The following is a 23,833-nucleotide window of genomic DNA, read 5'->3' as shown; positions in this document are numbered from 1 at the left end:
TGCTTCTTAGACAATAAATTGATCTTTTAACTCAAAGGTCTGCTAACTTTGAGTTAAAGTATCTGACACAGTAGTGCAAAGCTATTCATCCTGTAGCATCGGCCTCCTTGAAAGGATTGTTTTACGTTGATGGCTTAATCAGCATTCCAACTGTCCGAGAGGCCAAATAACTGATTGTTGAGGCTCAAGAACAGTGCAACCGTGCAGTCCAAAGAGTACACAAGTTCAACTCAAACCATAAAGAGGTTCTCTCCTGTGTAGCTTCCTCGGAAAGAGCATAATCAACAGATTATTTAAAACTGTCATCTGAGGTAACATCTGAAGAACATGTACTTGGCATTCAGTGGTCAATGATGACAGACTATTTTAGCTTCAACATCAATGCAAAGGATCATTCTCCAACTTGCCTTTGTCTTCTGTCTATCGTAGCTTCTCTGTCTGACCCCCTTGGGTTCATAGCTCCCTTTACCCTGATTGGAAAGTGCATCCGACAGGAGCTGTGTTACAGGCATCGGATGGGACAATCCAATTTCGAAGCATTTGAGTTTAAGGATTCAAGGAGCTTTATTTGTCATACCTGTACACATTTACATGTGTACAGTACAAAATTTGGACTCAGGTCGCGGAAAGTGCTAAAGAATAAACATAACTAGACAATAAACATAAGGTCCTTAATAAGAGGTAGAGCCGATATTAGATGGCGTTAAGCAGTCTGACAGCTTCAGGGAAGAAGCGGTCTCTGAGCCTTCTGGTTTTATTTCTAATGCTCCACAGCTACTTGCCTGAGGCGACATCATACGCAAATACGGTGTTAGCTTTCACTGTTATGCTGATGACAACCAACTCTACATGCCCCTAAAGCTGACCAACACGCCGGATTGTAGTCAGCTGGAGGCGTGTCTTAATGAAATTAAACAATGGATGTCCGCTAACTTTTTGTAACTCAACGCCAAGAAAACGGAAATGCTGATTATCGGTCCTGCTAGACACCGACATCTATTTAATAATACCACCTGAACATTTGACAACCAAACAATTGCACAAGGCGACTCGGTAAAGAATCTGGGTATTATCTTTGACCTAACTCTCTCGTTTGAGTCACACATTAAGAGTGTTACTAAAATGGCCTTCTTTCATCTCCGTAATATCGCTAAAATTCGTCCATTTTGTCCACTAGCGACGCTGAGATCATTATTCATGCGTTCGTTACGTCTCGTCTCGATTACCTAACATATTATTTTCGGGTCTCCCTATGTCTAGCATTAAAAGATTACAGTTGGTACAAAATGTGGCTGCTAGACTTTTGACAAGAAAAAGAAAGTTTGATCATATTACGCCTATACTGGCTCACCTGCACTGGCTTCCTGTGCACTTAAGATGTGATTTTTAAGGTTTTACTACTTACGTATAAAATACTACACAGTCTAGCTCCATCCTATCTTGCCGATTGTATTGTACCATATGTCCCGGCAAGAAATCTGCGTTCAAATAACTCCGGCTTATTAGTGATTCCAAGAGCCCAAAAAAGTCTGCGGGGTATAGAGCGTTTTCTATTCGGGCTCCAGTACTATGGAATGCCCTCCCGGTAACAGTTAGAGATGCTACCTCAGTAGAAGCATTTAAGTTCCATCTTAAAACTCATTTGTATACTCTAGCCTTTAAATAGACACCAGTTGATCTGCCGTTTCTTTTCTTTTCTCCTCTGCCCCCCTCTACATTGTGGAGGGGGGCGGCACAGGTCCAGTGGCCATGGATGAAGTGCTGGCTGTCCAGAGTCGGGACCCGGGGTGGACCGCTCGCCTGTGCATCGGTTGGGGACATCTCTGCGCTGCTGACCTGTCTCCGCTCGGGATGATCTCCTGCTGGCCCCACTACGGCCTGGACTTTCACTATTATGTTAGATCCACTACGGACTGGACTTTCACAACATTATGCTCGACCCACTCGACGTCCATTGCATCCGGTATCCCCAAGAGGAGGAGGGTCGCCCACATCTGCGGTCCTCTCCAAGGTTTGTCATAGTTATTCACATCGATCCCACTGGGTTGTGAGTTTTTCCTCGCCCTTATGTGGGCTCTGAACCGAGGATGTCGTTGTGGCTTGTGCAGCCCTTTGAGACATTTGTGATTTAGGGCTATATAAATAAACATTGATTGATTGATCATTTGTGTGCAAAGTCAATGGAGTCCTTTACAATGCGGGGGGTCCTCCCCCTGAATTCCCCTGTGTAAAGTTCTGAGGTGTCCACACAGTCTTCTGTGCTGCCTTCTTCTCTCTTGGCACTTGGTGAAGGCAGTTGCATTCCTCCCCCTCTGTTTCTGCCGGCTGGCTTCTATGTCTTGTCTTGTCTATACTTTTAAAAGCCTCTTTTTCTGCGCTGTCCTTTGAAATCTAAACATGGAATTAATAAGTTGGAGTCTCGACTCAAATGACAAAATCTTCTCGACGAGGAAAAAAAAGGTTCGGGGGAGCCCGGCTGCCCTGACAGAAGGATCACTGCAGGTTATGTGAGAGTCTTTGGAAAGATGGAGAATCATGTGCGTCTCAGTGCTTTCCCTCGAGGATGTTGAAGACATCTATCTATTTGGAACTGTGATCGCAGGGCATCTGCTGATTGGGCTGGGCATTGCTTTGGTGTATTGTCAAATTTGGAAGACGATGGTTGCCGTCGTATTGGAAGGCATTGGTCTGGCTGTGTGAACACATACTGTGGCAATTTCTGAACAGAATCGAAAGTTGGACAACATCATTGAAAGGCTTATTGAAATGCAAAAATGTATCAAATTGAGACCCAGCACGAATGATGAAATCAGACAAGCCATTGAAATGTCTACTTGAAAAACAACAATCGTTATCTATGATTCGGCTCCTTCAAATGGCCTTGACGCTGCTCTTAACAGACAAAGGCTGTTCTGAAAACACCCCTAAAGGACAGAGTGATAGCCGCTCTGACATGCCTCCCTCCTCCAATAACACCTGGGAGTTGAACATTGCATGCAGAGAGAGACTCCAAGCCTATAGACACAACAATACTACACACTGAACAATAGGCATAAGCACACACACACACCCCACCCCCATCCCCACCCACTCCATGCTTTTGCTCCACCCTACGGGTATGTTGGAACACGAAGCAGCGCCCCAGTGGCTGGCAGCTTCTAGCCGGATGCTTGCCCCCTTACCCCTCGTTGCAAGTCTCGAGTTATACGTTGTAATATGTATATATGCTTTCTATCAAGTTCTTTTTTCTCACTCCAGACTGGGCCCCCTCAATAGGAGCCCTGTCTGAGAACAACTTTTTTTACTCGTCCTCCCCCAGTGTCTACCTTTTTCCCACCTTTTACGGGGCGCTGTGAGTGGTGACCCATCAGCATTTCTGTTCTGTAACCCTGCACAATGTTTGTTTGTCCAATCTTGAATGGGTTAGCGCTGAAAACAAAATGTTGTTGTACCTGTGCAATGACAATAAAGATCATTCCATTCCATTCCATTCATCAGGAAGTAGAGTCGCTGGTGGGCATTCCTGACCAGACAGGATGTGTTGGTGCTGCAAGTGAGGTCCTTTGTTATGTGCACACCCAGGTACCTGAAGCTGGAGACCACTTCTACAGCTGCTCCTTCGATGTAAAGAGGAAGAAGGGGGCCTCTGTCCCTTCTGAAGTTGACCACCATCTCCTTGGTCTTCTTCACATTGACACAGAGGTTGTTTTTTCTGCACCACTGCTCCAGGTGTTCAGCCTCCTGTCTGTATTCAGACTCATCAATGTTAGTGATATTCTGTGCTGTGCCGTCCGTCAACTTTACTATAAGACAGCTGGGGTGTCTCACCGAGCAGGCATACATCAGTAGAGTGCGCAGGAGGGAGTTCAGCACACAGCTCTGCAGAGAGCCAGTAAGTTTGGAGGGTGATGGAGGAGGAGACGGTGTTGTGAATCCTGACAGTCTGAGGTCTATTGATCAAGAAGTACAGGACCCAATTCCCCAATGTGGGACTTACTCCAAGAGAGGAGAACTTCTGCACCACAGTCTGTAGGATGATGGTATTGGAGGTTAAGGAGAAGTCCAGGAAGAGCAAGCGAACATAGGAGTTTCTGCTCACTATGGAGCTCGTGGGGACGGGGACAATTGTTGCAGTTTTTAGGCAGGTGGGGACAGATGCCAGTGACAGTGAGGTGTTAAGATGTCGGTCAGCACCTGAAACAGATGTTGTGCACAGTGTCTCAGTACCCGCCCTGGGATGTTGTCAGGGCCTGCAACTTTGCGGTAGGGTTGATCCTCTGAAGGGTTTTTGAGACGGGCGTAGAATGTATTGAGGGCATCTGGCAAGGAGTGGTACCCTGGGCATTGTGCATCCATAATGTTGTAGTTTGTGATGTACTTAATGCCCTTCCACATGCTCTGGGGATTGGTGTTGAATTTGGCTTTCAAACACTAAAATACATTACCATAAGCAGATGTTATTATCCTCCAAACGTTGGTAACATTGTAAGACCTGACTTACACCATTTTTTGGATGACAGTTGTAAAGGCTATGGCTCATACTATTACATAAGGTATAAAAATGACAAAACGAGACTCATTGTAGTCTCGTCATGGCTAAGTCAAGGGTTGCACCCTCAAAGATCACAAGCATCCCACGATTAGAACTCTCAGCTGCAGTAATATCAGCCAGGATGAGTGCCATGTTAAAGGAAGAGATTGAGGTGGAAATAAACAAGGAGGTTTTTTTTACTGGGCTGACCCTCATAGATTTGAATTAGCATATATAAGTAATGAGGCACGGTTGTTCCATGCGTTTGATGCTGATACAAATAATTGGAACTATGTTGACTGTTAACGTTATGTTTGCGTGCCTCTCAGTTGTCGTGAGGTTATCATGTCATCAATTATATAGGTGAAAATGACGCTGATTGGCCAAACTGTACAAGCAAGTTGCAAGTATTGGACGAAGTTGAGACGCTGCACATAATTTGCATTGAATTGAATTGTTTGAATTGGCACAATTTAGACAAAGTACATTTCTGGAGAGATGATAAATATGTAAGAAGAAGCAATACAAGGGTTCTGCAAAAACATGGATACTTCACCAAATATCTTGGTGTTTGGAGGTCTCTACACTGGTAACTCGCTTTTAATACGCAATATGATTTTCTATGATTTGTTTTTGGCAAATACATTTCATCACCATTTTGCCCTGATTTTTCACATACGGTCTTGGTTATCGTGGAATGCAGTGTCCAAACAAAAAACTACATGTTGGTGACTGTTAGGGGAATATTTTCCGTCCTTTTTGGCAGAATAAGAGCATCATAAGAATTGGCCTTTATGTCGCAAATGGAAGATAAACACAATGAATATACCCTGTGTTATTTATGCACGCTCACACACATTTATCATTCTTAATAATGTTAAGCGGTAAAGGCCGCAAAGAAAGAGAATGTGTGTGGTAAGCACATACGTTAAGCTTCACTTTTAATTCTTAAGTTAAGGTTCAGTCATTAAAAAAACTGCTCAATCTCCTGATAGCTTCTTCGCTCTCTCTCCAGGCCTAGAGTCTCCGATTGTACTTACTCCTATTTTGTAGAATAAAATAGTTGAACTTTAATTCTCGTCACCACTCATCATTTTAGACAGCCTTAAAAAACTAAAAAATCTGGCTGGACTATCCCCTCCTAAAAAGAAAAAAACCTAATATGACTCAGTCTTTGTACTTTTTTTCATTGAATACTACTACAAAATAATTCACCAATTGGGCCAACAATTTTATAAAGAAGGTCATTTTGCTCACTGCAGTCTTTGCTGATTAAAGTCTTCAATAAAAGATTAAATGTTCATTTAGCAAATGCATTCATATTTTTTGTGTGAATGCTTTTCAGCATTTCACTTACACTATATTGCCAAAAGTTTTTGGCCACCCATCCAAATGGTCAGAATCAGGTGTCCTAATCACTTGGCCCGGCCAAAGGTGTATAAAATCAAGCACTTTGGCATGGAGACTGTTTCTACACACATTTGTGAAAGAACGTGCCGCTCTCAGGACCTCAGTGATTTCCAGCGTGGAACTGTCATAGGATGCCACCTGTGCAACAAATCCAGTCGTGAAATTTCCTCGTTCCTAAATATTCCAAGTCAACTGTCGGCTTTATTAAAAGAAAATGGAAGAGTTTGGGAACAACAGCAACTCAGCCATGAAGTGGTAGGCCTCGTAAACGGACAGAGAGGGGTCAGTGGATGCTGAAGCGCATAGTGCAAAGAGGTTGCCGACTTTCTGCACAGTCAGTTGCTACAGAGCTCCAAAACTGTGACCTTCCAATTAGCCCACATACAGAATGCAGCGAGCTTCATGGAATGGGTTTCCATGGCCGAGCAGCTGCATCTAAGCCATACGTCACCGAGTCCAATGAAAAGCGTAGGACGCAGAGCAGTGGAGACGCCTTCTCTGGAGTGATGAATCACGTTTTTCCATCTGGCAATCTAATGGACGAGTCTGGGTTTGGAGGTTGCCAGGAGAACGGTACATTTCGGACTGCATTGTGCCAAGTGTGAAACTTGGTGGAGGAGGAATTATGGTGTGGGGTTGTTTTTCAGGAGTTGGGCATGTCCCCTTAGTTCCAGTGAAAGGAACTTTGAATGCTCCAGGATACCAAAACATTTTGGACAATTCCATGCTCCCAACCTTGTGGGTACTATTTGGAGCGGGCCCCTTCCTCTTCCAACATGACTGTCCAAAGCAAGGTCCATAAAGACATGGATGGCGGAGTCTGGTGTGTATTAACTTGACTGTCCTGCACAGAGTCCTAACCTGAACCCGATAGAACACCCTTGGGATGAATTAGAACGGAGACTGAGAGCCAGGCCCTCTCGACCAACACCAGTGTGTGACCTCACCAATGCGCTTTTGGAAGAATGGTCAAAAATTCCTATAAACACACTCCGCAACCTTGTGGACAGCCTTCCCAGAAGAGTTGAAGCTGTAATAGCTGCAAAAGGTGGATCGACATCATATTGAACCCTATGGGTTAGGAATGGGATGGCACTTCAAGTTCATATGTGAGTCAAGGAAGGTGGCCAAATGCTTTTGGCAATATAATGTAAGAGTATTCAACACAATTTTTTCAAATTTATTTATTGTGTGAATGCTGAAAGCTAGATTATGAAGCACAGGATAAGATGTAGAATTTCTTTGTGCGGGCACATAAGTGAGTGCAGTCTTGGTGGTAAGTGTGGTGGGGGTGTCACTTGATAACATTTGTGCAGTTCGGACACTATAGCATGAAACCTGCCAATTGGCTATTAATAGGTCATAACCACCTCTAACATCTCTGGTATCCACTAATTGGGCATGTGGGCTTAAGTTATAATTTAGGACACATCGTCAGTTGTGTTTCTTTAGATTACAGTGTGATTCGGCCTTTAATCACGAGACACGTTCACTAAAGGCGGACAGCTACAGGTTTATCAGACCTGAGCCTGCGTCAATCGAATTAGTCAGGAGCGTCGCATTGTTGAATAGTTGACTTATCAAGGGACTCTGCATGGCAGGGGCGTCCTTTTCCTAAGTCAAGCCACAGCTGATCGCAAACAAGGTTTTGCGACGTAGAAGCCCAGTTTTTTTTCCTCATAAATAAATAAAAGTAATTTAATATCTTAACTTGGCACTATCTTGCTAGCATGTTCATATTAGCATGTTAGTATTTAACCATTCATTACATGTTACATACTTCTTAAATAATTTTAACTATTTCCGCATCTCAAGATTCATACAGTACAATTCAATATTCAAACCATTTCTGCATTTACTCTCCATATTTATACATTCTTTCGACACATTTCTACATGTGTTGCATTTTAGTGCAGTGTCAGCTCTTCAACGTTCAAGCTATTCCTAAATCTATTATATTGGTTTCGACATTTATTTAACAATTCAGTTCAAATGTGCCCTCCGAAAAAAAGACTTTGATCACTGAAAACAGTGCTTCTGAAACCGGATGCTGTGATGTAAACAAGACGCACGCCGTTGTCTGAAGCAATGTGGGAGTCATTTTAATATATCCCAGTACTTGCAGACAGTAATCTATAAAATGTGCTAATATTAAGAGGACAATGGCGGCTTTAAAGGAGAGAAAGTCCAACTGGAGTAGCAGCGCGAAGCAAGTGTGACGCTGAAGCTCGCTTTTCGACGCAGACATCAAGGGACAGCAGTAGAGTCTCTAAACACGAGTACATTTCATAATATCACCAGAAAAAGATGCTCGATTTGTTGCTAATAATTTTTAGTAAAGACAAACACACAAAAAGTTTCTACACTTGAAAAATTATCAAAAAAGTATAATGTACAATAAGCAGCAGCAAGTAAAAATAGAGCAAAATAATAATACAAAAATATAAGGTAATACTAATATATAATACAGATTTGATTTAAATGTATGTACCGTATACATTTTTTGAGCTTTTTTTTAAAGAAAATCATATAGCAAATTATACGATGACATCATGGTGACCACACCCCGACATGTATCTTGGCAATCGACAGGTAACCCTGATTATTCTCTATACAGGCATGTGATTTGAACTTAATGAAAAAGACTGAAAATAAGCCGGGGTCCAGGGCCGTTCCCTGCTTTTTGTTTCTGCTTTAGTGGATTCTGCCTTGGATTTTATAGTCAATTTCAGTCTCTTCGAATCCCTCTCCACTTCTAAATGCTCCAAATGCAAAAATCATGCAAAAATCATAAAGAGTACAAACAATGTTTATTCTTTTAGCTAACTTCCTTTATCTGAATAGCCATTTGTGATTTGTAGCATAAAATAACAAATATATTGCAGTCATGTCGTTTATGTTTCACAATGATTCAACTATTCAAAGTCAAAATATAAACAGTAGAAATAATGAACAAAATGTCAGCTACCGTCTTGTTCTAAAACACCAATGAAAATGAAATTTAGCATTTACACAGGCTATACCAGGGGTCGGCAACCTTTACCAGTCAAAGAGCCATTTTGACCAGTTTCACAAATTATAGACAACAATGCAAAGATTTTTTGAAATTTTAAATGATATAACACTGCATACAAAGTCTTTTTTTTACTTTGTGCTATGTATAAACCAGGGGTCTCAGACACGCTGCCCACACCTTTACATGGAATTTGAAAGCTGGTGCGGCACGCGGGTTTAACATGAATGGCGCTTGTCAGCATCATGCGTGCCGTGATGGTACAGCAAATTGCACCCACTGCAACCAGCGTGCCTGATCAGCCACACGTTGTATGGGGCTTCTGCCTGCTCACGTAGGTGACAGCAATGCATACTTGATCAATAACCACACAGGTTACACTGACGGTGGCGGTATAAAAAAAACTTTAACACTCTTACTAATAATGCGCCACACTGTGAACCCACACCAAACAAGAATGACAAACACATTTCGGGAGAACATCTGCACCGTAACACAACATAAACACAACAGGACAAATACCCAGAATCCCATGCAGCCCTAACTTTTCCGGGATACATTATACACCCCGCTACCAAACCCCGCCCACCTCAACCAACGCACAGAGATTCGCATGGGATTCTGGGTGTTTTTTCTGTTGTGTTTAAGTTGTGTTAAGGTGCAGATGTTCTCCCGAAATGTGTTTGTCATTCTTGTTTGGTTTTGGTTCAAAGTGTGGCGCATTAATACAGATTGTAGAGGGCGCCAAATGTTGTACCATCATGGCACACCCTTATTATAGCTATAAAGGTGAAAATCGGTGAATATTAATCCCGGGAGTTTTCTGCGAGAGGCACTGAAATCCGGAAGTCTCACGGAAAATTGGGGGGTTCAGCAAGTTAGCTGCTGAGCCGCATCAGAGTGATCAAAGAGCCGCATGCGGCTCCGGAGCCGCGGGTTGCCGACCCCTGGGCTATACTGTAACAAAAGTCATCACATGTCTGCCACAATCATTTGTGTTCTTAGATTTGTACACCACGTCTTCCATGTCGAGAGCCTTTTTGATTTGGGCTTACATGGTAAACAACTCAAATTAATGTTTTGGGCATTGTTTTATCCAGATGCATACATTGGTCCAAATGTGGAAAAGTATACGCATTGTGGGTTTCCTGAACATAGTCTACATTGGTAAAATAAACATTTAAGAAAGAGAATCCCTCTGCCATCTTCCACTAGTTGTTTTTATATAAAAATTGCCCACTTCATTTAGGATCTGCATGTCTGTTGTGATTTCCCTTCCTGGTTCGATGACCCGCCTTATCTTGCTTCTGATTGGCCTGTCCGTAATGTTTTGCCTTAATCTTAACCAATTGACTCATTATAGTAAACCAACCAACCAATCATGGATTTTCTTATACGTAAACCAACCGATCATCATTAATGTTTCTCATATATGTTGTCCCCTGCCCGTGGAGTTGTACTTGTCCATTACTCTCTTTCTCTTCTCCCTCTCTCTTATTCTGTAGCATGTAGCTTAGCTAACCACTACATGGGTATAAAAATAGCTAAGCTATGGAAATTGCGACTTGTTTAAAAAGTAGCAAAGCTACTGGCAAGCTACTGGGAAATGTAGTTAAGCAACGTAGCTTCGATTTTTAAGTTAATTATTTTTAATAGACAAACTTAGTTTTTACCACTGCAGCCGTAAACCAGAATGGATTATCAAAAACCATACTCATTATGGGAAAAACATAGTTGTTGGCAGGTATGGCAAAGAGACGGATAAAGATTTTAACACACATTGTAGGACGGAAAAAACAAAGAAAAACTGAAAATAATGTATTATATTTTTATAGAGATAAAAAAGACAGATTCTGACTATAGGCAGAAAAATCTCATGCCTGTCGATAAAATATGTTTTGTGTTCTTGTATTTTGCTGTCTGGAATGGATTCAATATGAAGGTCCTTGGTTCGATCCTGGGCTCGGGATCTTTCTGTGTAGAGTTTGCATGTTCTCCAAGTGACTCCCACCTCCAAAGACATGCACCTGGGCATAGGCTGATTGGCAACACTAAATTGACCCTAGTGAATGAATGTGAGTGTGAATGTTGTCTGTCTACCTATGTTGGCCCTGTGATGAGGTGGCGACTTGTCCAGGGTGCACAGCTCCTTCCGCCCAACTGCAGCTGGGATAGGCTCCAGCAACCCCCCACCGACCCAGAAAGGGACAAGCGGTAGGAAATGGATGGATGGATGGATGGATGGATATATTCAATGCATTTGCATTATTGCTTGTGGGGAAAAGTTGCTTTGCTTTTTGTACAATTGCATTTGTTTAACCTTTTAAATCTGGTTACAAAAAAAACAGATACCTCTGTATAATGTTTAACTTGTGGACTTGATTTAGTTATGGAATACAAACCAATAGTGTGAATATTTAAATTGGCACAAGGGTCACTTTGAACAGGAACAGTTGGAACCTGAGGACATTAATGTACAAACCCCGTTTCCACATGAGTTGGGAAATTGTGTTAGATGTAAATATAAACGGAATACAATGATTTGAAAATCATTTTCAACCCATATTCAGTTGAATATGCTACAAAGACAACATATTTGATGTTCAAACTGATAAACATTTTTTTGTGTGCAAATAATCATTAACTTTAGAAATTGATGCCAGCAACACGTGACAAAGAAGTTGGGAAAGGTGGCAATAAATACTGATAAAGTTGAGGAATGCTTATCAAACACTTATTTGGAACATCCCACAGGTGTGCAGGCTAATTGGGAACAGGTGGGTGCCATGATTGGGTATAAAAACAGCTTCCCAAAAAATGCTCAGTCTTTCACAAGAAAGGATGGGGTGAGATACACCCCTTTGTCCACAACTGCGTGAGCAAATAGTCAAACAGTTTAAGAACAACGTTTCTCAAAGTGCAATTGTCAGAAATTTAGGGATTTCAACATCTTCGGTCCATAAAATCATCAAAAGGTTCACAGAATCTGGAGAAATCACTCCACGTAAGCGGCATGGCCGGAAACCAACATTGAATGACCGTGACCTTCGATCCCTCAGACGGCACTGTATCAAAAACCGACATCACTCTCTAAAGGATATCACCACATGGGGTCAGGAACACTTCAGAAAACCACTGTCACTAAATACAGTTAGTCGCTAAATCTGTAAGTGCAAGTTGATGGGTCAAATGCAGAGAATAATTTCGCCACACCTAGTGTGTGTGTGACAATCATGGGTACTTTAACTTTAAAGCTCTACTATGCAAAGCGAAAGCCATTTATCAACAACATCCAGAAATGTCGCCGGCTTCTCTGGGCCCGAAATCATCTAAGATGGACTCATGCAAAGTGGAAAAGTGTTCTGTAGTCTGACGAGTCCACATTTCTAATTGTTTTTGGAAATATTCGACATCGTGTCATCCGGACCAAAGGGGATGCGAACCATCAAGACTGTTATCGACGCAAAGTTAAAAAAACAGCATCTTTGATGGTATGGGGGTGCATTAGTGCCCAAGGCATGGGTAACTTACACATCTGTGAAGGCACCATTAATGCTGAAATGTACATACAGGTTTTGGAACAACATATGCTGCCATCTAAGCGCCGTCTTTTTCATGGACGCCCCTGCTTATTTCAGCAAGACAATGCCAAGCCATATTCCATATTCAGCACGTGTTACAACAGCGTGGCTTCGTAAAAAAAGAGTGCGGGTACTTTCCTGGCCCGCCTGCAGTACAGACCTGTCTCCCATCGAAAATGTTTGGCACATTATGAAGCGTAAAATACAACAGCGGAGACCCCGGACTGTTGAACGACTGAAGCTCTACATAAAACAAGAATGGGAAAGAATTCCACTTTCAAAGCTTCAACAATTAGTTTCCTCAGTTCCCAATCATTTATTGAGTGTTGGTAAAAGAAAAGGTGATGTAACACAGTGGTGAACATGCCCTTTCCCAACTACTTTGGCACATGTTGCAGCCATAAAATTCTAAGTTAATTATTATTTGCTAAAAAAAATTTTTTTTTATGAGTTTGAACATCAAATATCTTGTCTTTGTAGTGCATTCAATTGAATATGGGTTGAAAAGGATTTGCAAATCATTTAACATCTAACACAATTTCCCAACTCATATGGAAACGAGGTTTGTATAAAGGGTGTTTTCAGTGTGATGGTTGTTGTTCTATAAAGTGATATGAGTTCCATCCGACAGAAAACCAGTGTCCTCTGCAGTCAACATTTGCGTTGTGCATAAGAAGGCTAGTTATTTTCCAAAATGTGTGTGACTCTGACAAAATAAATGCATGTTTAAAAAGGGTGCTGGTTTTCAGCAAGTTACTGCATGTTTGTGTGTAAAGATACAATGGTGGTCTCACTTCATTGTGGGGCAGCCCAGCAGCAGAGAAAATTGGGATTTTCTGTCCTCTGGCAATACTATTCATGCCATCAATAGCAGAGATGCCAGTCTGGATCATTTCCTCTGGGTAGATGCGGCACTGGGGATTGATGGGTTGGCCTGGAAAGCAAACAATGCATTTTTAGCCTTGCTTTATACTCCACAAACACAGAAGCAAGTCGTCTAAAACACTGACTGGAATAACACATTTTATGGCGTGATCACGAGAGGTGGGTGTAATAATCGATTTATAGATGGATTTGCAATTCAGGCATGGACAATTATAAAATGGATTGGTAAACATCAATAATCAATAATCGATGTATTTACTGTACATAAAGTAATGCAGACAGTTATAAAATTTGGCTGACTGCAACGAGCCACCTCACCGACAGATCCGACCAGCTCCTTTATTATAGGGAACTTATGTTGCAGTTTTGCACACATTTCTATTAATCTAATATATGTACCGTATTTTCCGCACCATTAGCCGCACCTAAAAACCACAAATTTACTCAAAAGCTGACAGTATATGGATAAATATTAAGATTCATTTTCATAAAGATTCATTTTCATAAAGTTTCGATCTCGCAACTTAGGTAAACAGCCGCCATCTTTTTTCCCGGTAGAACAGGAAGCGCTTCTTCTTCTACGCAAGCAACCGCCAAGGTAAGCACCCGCCCCCATAGAACAGGAAGCGCTTCTTCTTCTACTGTAAGCAACCACCCGCCCCCGGAAGAAGAAGAAAAAACGCGCGGATATCACCGTACGTTTCATTTCCTGTTTACATCTGTAAAGACCACAAAATGGCTCCTACTAAGCGACAAGGATCCGGTTCATGAAAAGACGCAATCTCTCCATCCGCACACGGATTACTACCGTATTTCACAGCAACTGATATTCCTGTGAACCGCACTGTGGAACGGGAGCACGTACGGTGAATATTCGCACCACAGGGAATGAGAAGTCATCCTTCACTGTGGTTCTAGCTTGCCATGCTAACTTCCACCCATGGTGATATTCAAAAGGAAGACCTTGCCAAAAGAGACCTTTCCAGCCGGCGTCATCATAAAAGCTAACTCGAAGGGATGGATGAAGAAAAGATGAGCGAGTGGTTAAGGTAAGTTTAAGTTTACGCGAAGAGGCCGGGTGGCTTTTTTCACGCAGCTCTGTCCATGTTGATATACGTATGTTTGTGATTGCACATTTGCGTACATTTTGGGAGTGAACAGAGTTGTTAGAACGCTGGTTTTTAATATATTATTAAAGTTTGACTGACCTATCTGACTGTTTTTTTGACATTCCTTTAGCGCAGTTAGATGCGGCTTACAACACGGGGCGGCTTATTGGTGGACAAAGTTTTGAAATATGCCGTTCATTGAAGGCGCGGCTTTTAACCCAGGGCGCCTTATGGTGCGGAAAATACGGTAATGGGAATTAATTTACCGTTTCTTATCACAAATGCACTGTTTTAAAAGTTGCAAGTGATAAACACTTTTTTAGTAAAATGAAATAATTGCAAAACTGCATCGATATACATAAGTTAAAAGAAGCATCAACAATTGATTTTTAATCGAATCGTAGCTCCTTAACCGTAATTGAACTGTGAGGTGCCCTAAGAGTCCCACCTCTTGTGAACACACAGGCAAGTGTGCGGCCTGATTCATGAAATGTGAATTGAGCAACTGGGCAAACCTAAATAAGCTTTAAGTTTATGTAACTTAGCACATTTGCCACATGCAATGTATGATTTTTTGCAATCAGAGAATTAGCATATTGTGAGGACACCACAACTACAAGGGAACTTAGTTAAGTAGACAACGCTCTGATTGGCTGACTCCTTTGACAAAAGTGGATGTCAATGTACAGTAACAGAAATTGTTTGCACATTTACTTGTGACTGTGCAGAAAGTAAGTAGAATGTGTGATAATAAATAATGTTTTAACCGTTTGCTGACATGTTTTTCATCCTTGAGTGTAACATTTAAATGGTGCATTTTGTTAGTTGTGGAAAGAAGGATGAAAGAACGTCTGAGGAGTTTTAAATCACCAAAGAGGAAAATATATTTTCTTCTACAATGAAACTTTGAAGGTAAATTACAATTCCTTTCCTTTGTATTTGCCCCTCCCAGCCTTCTTTCTTAGATTGTATTGTGTTTTACAATAAATAAATCTGTTTTTGCAAAATCACGCAGGTGAAAATTAAAAAGTTAACAATGCTACAACACATGTCGACATAAACAGATCATTGTTCATAGAACTCACCCCTTTTGGCAACAAAAGCAGCTGACTTAAAGGGGCTGTTTGCAACATTTACACAGATGCCTCGAGGGCGGCAACTTTCCAATGTATTTTACGCAGTATATCCCGCTTCTTGCATGCAATGACGTAATTACGCACACATGTACGTAACATATACACGCGCATTAGATTTAGGTGGTGTTAGCTAATAATAGCAATTTGGATAGCTAGTGTTGGCTGTCATTGAATGTATATTGTATCATAACAACATGACTGCAAATTGTTTGTTGTTTCTTTTGGACTGCTTTTGTTTGTTTGCACGTGCTCTGTGCGTGTACATGTTGAACAGACCGGGTGAGTGACCGCCATAAACACCAATCATTTTATTCTGGCCTGTAAAATGTTTATTACATAAACTTTGTAATTGTAAAAAATATAGACAATTGTCAAACAAATGTGTCCTGTTAAACCACTAATGGTAACATAAGCTAGCCGGTGGTGTTCTTGTAAAATGTTTTGCTCTGAAAAATGTTACTGTGAGGAAGTTGCAAACAGCACCTTTAAGTGATGGTCGACATACTCAGTGATGACTTAACACAAGTTCCACTCGGTATCATTTCAAAACTTATGTTAAACTTGTGAGATTTGTAAATACAAATCTCTGCAGGTGGCTCCACTTGAAATACAGACGGCTACAGATCAATTTTAAACTAACTAATCCCGGCGGGATTAGGGATGAGTACCTTTCACATTTGAACTGATACAGTACCGATTCCTAGCGCCTGAGAATCAGAACCAGTACTCAATACTAGCAATTATCAATAAGTTTGTTTGTGTTTATGTGGTAATAAATGTTTTAACTTGTTTAATAATAAAATATATTTAACAGTAAGCTTATAACTGTGCTGTTTTGTCATTGTATCTTGTTTTCTTACACTTCTAATTATCGTATGCATTAATTTCTGTTTGTCCTAGGAGTGTCGTTTTAGGCAGGAAGTAGTTGACTGTGCCAGTCTTGTCTTTGGTTGGATAATACAAAGTGTTTATACTGTAGGTATTGCATTTACAGGGTCTCTGCAGGTTTCAATAAATTTAAGACTTGTTTAAAACCCTAATAAATACAATTCAAGACTCATTTGACATCCATTTCCAGCACAGACAAAACAGTACAGACATGCAGGAAAACTTGAGGCCCAGAATGACTTGCAAAGTATACAAATGTATTCACTGCTCTTCACCTTAAGGATTCCATTGACTTCATGTCCAATGTTCCCAAATTATTTATTTTTTTTTGCAGAAGGTGCCGTGTGCTTCATACAGTCGTGGTCAAAAGCTTACATACACTTGTAAAGAACAAAATGTCATGGCTGTCTTGAGTTTCCAAACATTTCTACAACTCTTGTGTTTTTGTGATAGAGTGATTGAAGCACATACTTGTTTGTCACAAAAAACATTCATGAAGTTTGGTTTTTTTATGAATTTATTATGGGTCAACTGAGAATGTGACCAAATCTGCTGGTTCAAAAGTATACATACAGCAATGCTAATATTTGGTTATATGTCTCTGGGCAAGTTTCACTGCAATAAGGTGCTTTTGGTAGCCATCCACAAGGTTCTGGCAAGCTTCTGGTGGAATTTTTGACCACTCCTCTTGACAAAATTGCTGCAGTTCAACTAAATGTGTTGGTTTTCTGACATGAACTTGTTTCTTCAGCATTGTCCACATTTTCTCAATGGGGTTTAAGTCAGGACTTTTGGAAGGCCATTCTAAAACCTTAATTATAGCCTGATTTAGCCATTCCTTTACCATTTTTGACGTGTGTTTGGGGTCATTGTCCTGCGCCCAAGACCCAACCTCCGGGCTGATGATTTTAGGTTGTCCTGAAGAATTGTAGGTAATCCTCTTTTTTTTCATTGTCCCATTTACTCTTTGTAAAGCACCAGTTCCATTGGCAGCAAAACAGGCCCAGAACATAATACTATCACCACCATCCTTGACGGTATGGATGGTGTTCCTGGGATTAAAGGCCTCACCTTTTCTCCTCCAAACATATTGCTGGGTATAATGGCCAAACAGCTCAATTTTTGTTTCATCTGACTGCTGAACTTTCCTCCAGAAGGTTTTATCTTTGTCCATGTGATCAGCAGCAAACTTTAGACGAGCCTTAAGGTGTCGCTTCTGGAGCAAGGGCTTCCTTCTTGCATGGTAGCCTCTCAGTTCATGGCGATGCAAAACACTGTGTTCCAGCAGCTTCCAATTCATTGCAGACCTTATTGGTTAACTCTTGATCATCCTGACCAATGTTTTCTCAGCAGCAAGTGATAGCTTGCGTTTTCTTCCTGATAGTGGCAGTGACAAAACTATGCCATGCATTGTATACTTACGAACAACTGTCTGCACAGTTGCTCTTGAGACCTTAAACTGCTTTGAAATGGCTCCAAGTGACTTTCCTGACTAGTCAATGATTAGTTTTTTCAGATCTGTCTCATCATCGGCCAGCCTAATTCTCCTTGCTTCTACCTTCTTGCTGAGCCTCGGCAGTTGCCCGTATAGGTCCTTGTTGATGATGTGGATGTTCTGGTCCACATTCAGAACAGCTCGTAGCATTCTGGTGTAGCACCCATCTAGGGACTTATGCAGTGTGTGTGTCAGGGTCCAGCTTTTGCAGCCATACAGGAGGACAGACTCCACACCGACGTGGAATAGGCTCAGCTTTATGTGTTGGGGGAGATTTAAGCACCACACTCTTGACATACCGTTCAGGGCCCTCCACGCTAGCGCCTTCCTGACCTTAAGGTCCTGTTCTGTGGAGTTCCTCCAGGAACCCAAGTATTTGAAGTCATTGACCCCTTCTGATGTTGTAATTGGTGGGTGGTCCATGTGGAAGTTAGGTGATTACCTCAGTCTTCTTTGCATTCAGTCTGAGGCCAACTTTAGCACATTCCACCTCCATTTTGTTCAGGAGTTCCTATGCCTGCTCCACGCGGTCACACATCATGTAGATGTCATCTGCATAGTCTAGGTCTGCCAGGGCTACTGCAATGTTTCGTCTAGACCTCCTTAGTATAATTGTGTAGCCAAGCTCCTGCTCCTGCCCGTTGGTGGCTTTCCTGAGCACGTAGTCCAGTGCTATGATGAAGAGAAAGGGGGCAAGAGTGTCTCCCTGCTGCACCCCTGCTAGGATTTCGAACTCCTTGCTGATGCCATCCGTGGTTACCACCTTGGCTCTTGTGCCCTTGTACATGGCCTCTATGGCCCGGAGTAGATTCGGGGGGACCCCGTAAGCCTTGAGGATTTTCAACATTATGCCTCTGCCTATTGAATCAAATGCCTTTTAGAATGAAACACAGCACTGCTGTCAAGGTGTTGTTCTTCACCTCCTCGGCTCTTCAGTGATTCTCCTTAAGAGACTTTCTACTGTGGCCCTTCCCTTTCTGAAGCCATTTTGGTTGTCCCTCAGGTGTGGGTCAATGACGTCCCTAATCCGGTTCAGTATCATGCGGTTGTACATCTTCGCTATGACAGGCGAATGCCACGATAGTTGTCTGGCTTCGACAGATCTCTAGACTTGGAAACTGGGTTCATGGGCTTGATGTTATCTATACAAGCCTGGTTGCAGATCTCCAGTATGATGTTGTTGAGATCCCAGTTTTGAAAACTGACTCTACTTCCTCAAGAAGCTACGGTGAGCTAAACTTTGGAGCTCAGTCATGAGGAGCTTCTATAACTATGTGGTAGAGAGCAAGCTCTGCACCGGTATCACTGTGTGGCAGCTGCACAGCGGCGGAGAAGAAGGCTCTACAGAGCGTGGTGAAAGCAGCACAACTTCCCAACACCTTGGAACTTTTCACATGGAGATGCAGGGGGCGGGGGAGGCCTCAGCATCATGAAGGACTCCAATCACCCTGCACACAAGCTCTTTCAACCCCTCCCTTCAGTCAAGTGGCTGCAGAGCATAAGGAGTAAAACCACCAGGTTCAGAAACAGCTTCTTCCCTGAAACTGTCAGACTGCTGAACGCTAGCCGTGCTCCATAGTCTCCCGCCGCTCTCCCCACCCGTCCCCCCAACTCCCCACACTATTTCTCATGTATTAATTTATAGATCTTTCCACACAGCATGTTTAGCCAGTTAAACTTGGTCCTTCCGCCTGTTAAATGCCTTATATTATTTTGTATTTTTTCTATATTGCCTATTTATTACTGTTTTTCTTAATACTGCCAGGACCTGAGTCCAAATTTCTTACTGTATATGTGAAAATGTGTTTACAATATGACAAATAAAGCTCCTTGGATCCTTGAATCCTGGAATTTTTAAGCACTGGCAACACTTTTCTTTTCTTTGTAACACATCTCTCGTTCTCGTTAGCATTAACATTAGCCATGTTTTGCTAGGCGTGTGAATCTCCGCTATGGAAGTAAGGGGGCTATGGAAGCTTATGGGGGTGAGAGATGTGCCAGAGCAAGAAGAGAAAAATATAGCTTTTTTTTAGTTTAAATAGTCGGCAACAAAAAACTCGAATTTAGTGATAAAATCTGTGTATCGCCCACGCCTACAACAAAAATATCAAAATATGGTTCCGTTTGATTTACCAGTACCCGGTAGTGCCAACGGAATTCTTTTGGTTCTTATAAAAATACCAAATATGGTAATCGGTACCCATCCCTAAGTGCGATAAATCTTTCCTAATATTTTCCACTCTGTTTAAATTACTTAAAAAAGGTAATTAAAACCACTAAAAGCAAGGTGTGACTTTCTCTAGAAAATATGACAAGCGTCAATGTTTCTAGTCAACTTATCTGGCTGTCAAAAATACAATTAAATTTAACTTAACAGATTTTCTGGAAGGTGTGGCGACATCTAATATAATGGAAGTGGAACTGAATGGTAAGTGTGGCAAGTACCTGTCGTGTTGACCAAAGCCATTCGAAGTTTAATGCAGATTATGTTTATTGCTTCGGTGTCTCATTTAGAATTTTGGGGATTTGATTTAGCTGGAAAATGTGCAGAAAAGTTCAAAAAAGAATGCTAGACATGAGAAAAGAGAGGTACCCATGATGTCCAGATAGTCCTCAGCCAAAACACTGGGTCCACGATCGATAGGTTTGCCTGAACCATTGAACACTCGCCCTGAAAAACAATAGTTTCCTTTGTCAGATTGGTCAGAATATGTATTTTTTTTTTCAAATATTTAATCACATCTATTTTGTGTCAGACTCCAAACAGATGGGAGGGCTCTGATCTGATCTACTGTAGACATACATGCAAGTCAATAAATGGACTACTGTTGGCTTACGCTTTAGAACACATTGAAGAATAATTAGGTCAATATTAGTTCAAATTGTAGATCTAAAATCATACTTACATTACTCTCATGGTGAAATTAATCAGTTAAAGGGACAAGAAAAGACTAAATAGAAAACATGCAAATCCACATAGCATACCAAGCATATCCTCTGAGACTGGCGTACGCAGGATATCACCAGTGAACTCACACGCAGTCTTCTTGGCATCGATTCCTGATGTTCCCTCAAAGACCTGAACATCAAACACAACATTACCTTCAACAAAATGTACCTTTTTTTAGTTAGGGTGGAAAACAGCTCCAAAAAATTGCCTGACAAAGAATTCTACAGAATTGTACGTCATTATTTGTTTTCTTTCCGTATGATTCAGTTTAAATTGAACATTTTTGGTTATTGCGTGGTCAACAATGCACATATTAATCTGTAACCTGTAAAGTCATCTGTATGCCCGCTTATCATTCCGTAGGTGTCCAAACAAAGAATCAATGCCTTGGTGATTCAGAGGTTGAATCTTTTTTATGACGACGATGACTGCAAAATAATCCACACTGGGGAAAAAAAGTAGCATTGATAAAGAAAGTGAAAACACTACTGAATTCAAGAAAGAACTCAGAATTAATTATTAAGGTGTCTCTTCCCTCCACTCCCACCTCTCTGCTCATTGTCGTCTAAACCAACAAGAGTGTTAGATAAGATAGGACAGGATGGTACATTTTCATTTATACATTTCATTAATTTGTATTTTATTGTTTTCTGCTTAAAAAACTAACATTCTCTATAAAATGTGTTTTGTCTTCATATGGGGTTGTCTACAGTTGGTTAATTGGATTCATATACGTTTTTGTTTGAAAAATTGCTTTGCTTTTGGTATGATTTGATTTTTGCCTTTAGGAACAAATGAACAAAAAACGAGGTATAGCTGGATTTACTGCATAATGAAGACATTTTGACTTGAAAACTGATTATAGTAGTACTTCAGAATACAAGTACCATAATTTTCGGACTATAAGTCGCAGTTTGGCCGGGCTCCAGTGCGACTTATATATGTTTTTTTCCTTTTTTATTATGCATTTTTGGCAGGTGCAACTTATACTCCGGTGCGACTTATACTCCGAAAAATACGGTAATAATAAAAATAATAATGAACTACATTTGTAACGCACTTTATATTTGTTAAAATCTCAAAGTGCTACAAAATATAAAAATAAAAATAGAAAGTAAGAATATATAATAAAAAAATAAAATAGAAATGAAATCAAGACACACACTAGATAAACACTAGATAAAACAGAAACATAAATAAAAATAGAAATAAAAGCATGAAAGCACTGGATAAAAACAGATAAGCAAGCAGTGTATTTAAAAACAAGAAGGCAGAGAAATTAGATAAAAGCTGTGCTAAAAAGGTGGGTTTTTAGTCCCTTCTTAAAATGGTCGACCGACTGTGGTGCTCTAAGATGGTCGGGGAGAGCTTTCCAAAAATCGGGAGCGGTCGAGCAGAAAGCCCGGCGGCTTATAGATTGTAACTTTGTCCTGATGGGTTTGAGGAGGTTAGTGTTTGAGGAGCGGAGGTTGCGGGTAAGAGGTTGAGGGGAAACTAGGTCCTTGAGGGGGCGTTGCCGTAGATGCATTGGTGAGTGAGCAGGTTAATCTTTAAATTGGGTCCGGGATGCAATAGGGAGCCAGTGGAGTGATTTGAGAATAGGTGTGATATGATCACGCTTGCGCACTCTCGTCAGGATCCTCGCTGCGCTGTTTTGAATGTACTGGAGCTTTTTGATGCTCTTTTTGGGGACCCTGACGAGAAGTGCGTTGCAGTAATCAAGCCTGGAGGAGGTGAAGGCATGGACGAGTCTTTCAGTGTCGGCTGGGGTGAGTGAGGGACAAGTGTCCCAGCTTATGAGGTTTTTAGGATGCAGGCTGTCTCTCCGTTAATTGCTATGCTTTGTTATAAACAAAACTTTGGGTTAGGCCTCTCCACTGCTAGTTAAACCAGCAAATGTCAACATGCACCCCATAAGATGCAGACTTTGCATCAGTCCGTCTGATAAGACAGAAGGCAAAGCTCAAAATTTACCAGTCGATCTGCGCTTTACGTTCCTACTCTTGCCAACGGTCATGAGTTTTGGGCTGCGAACACGGGTACAAACGCGGGTACAAGAGGCCGAAAAGAGCTTCCTCCTCCTTTGACGTCCGACTAGTAGGAGACCTTGGGGAAGACTGAGGACACGTTGCAGAGACTATGCCAATCAGCTCGCCTGGGAACACCTGGTAATACTCCCGGACAGAAAGATTAAACATACATAAGTCGCACTGGAGTTTAAGTCGCATTTTTGGGGGAAATTTATTTGATAAAACCCAACACCAAGAATAGACATTTGAAAGGCAATTCAAAATAAATAAAGAATAGTGAACAACAGGCTGAATAAGTGTATGTTATATGGCGCATAAATAACCAACTGAGAACGTGCCTGGTATGTTAACGTAACATATTATGGCAAGAGTCATTCAAACAACTACAACGTATAGAACATGCTATACGTTTACCAAACAATCTGTCACTCCAAATCACTAAATCCCATGAAATCTTATACGTCTAGTCTCTTACGTGAATGAGCTAAATAATATTATTTGATATTTTACGGTAATGTGTTAATAATTTCACACACAAGTCGCTCCTGAGTATAAGTCGCACCCCCGGCCAAACTATGAAAAAAACTGCGATTTATAGTCCGAAAAATACGGTACATTCAAAATAATCCCTATGTTTAAAATATCTTTGGAAATCCAAACTGTTTGTAGGTGATCTGGAAATGGTTTGGACCTTTGAGGTTGTTTTGATCTCGTACTTAGATACCAGTTCATGCACAAGAGAGGCTCGTTGAGATTATAGACAAAGCCAGCATACACTGCGCAAATGGTGAAGCTAGGTTAAAAA

At 41.3% G+C, this 23,833-nt stretch overlaps 1 protein-coding gene across 1 annotated transcript in view; it reads right to left on the bottom strand.

The window, feature by feature from the left end:
• The window catches only part of atp6v1ba (ATPase, H+ transporting, lysosomal, V1 subunit B, member a), a 142,729-nt gene that overhangs the window by 44,700 nt on the left and 74,196 nt on the right, over positions 1-23,833 (bottom strand). The window contains exons 4-6 of the mRNA XM_061963922.1: positions 21,034-21,127; positions 20,642-20,719; positions 13,330-13,469 (exon numbers count right to left, since the gene is read on the bottom strand). Of these exons, the coding sequence (XP_061819906.1) occupies positions 13,330-13,469; positions 20,642-20,719; positions 21,034-21,127 (312 nt within the window). The remainder of the gene's footprint in view (positions 1-13,329; positions 13,470-20,641; positions 20,720-21,033; positions 21,128-23,833) is intronic.

The sequence above is a fragment of the Nerophis lumbriciformis genome, linkage group LG02, assembly GCF_033978685.3.
Source record: "Nerophis lumbriciformis linkage group LG02, RoL_Nlum_v2.1, whole genome shotgun sequence".
Taxonomy (NCBI): domain Eukaryota; kingdom Metazoa; phylum Chordata; class Actinopteri; order Syngnathiformes; family Syngnathidae; genus Nerophis; species Nerophis lumbriciformis.
This window is presented reverse-complemented; position numbering and strand designations above follow the sequence as displayed.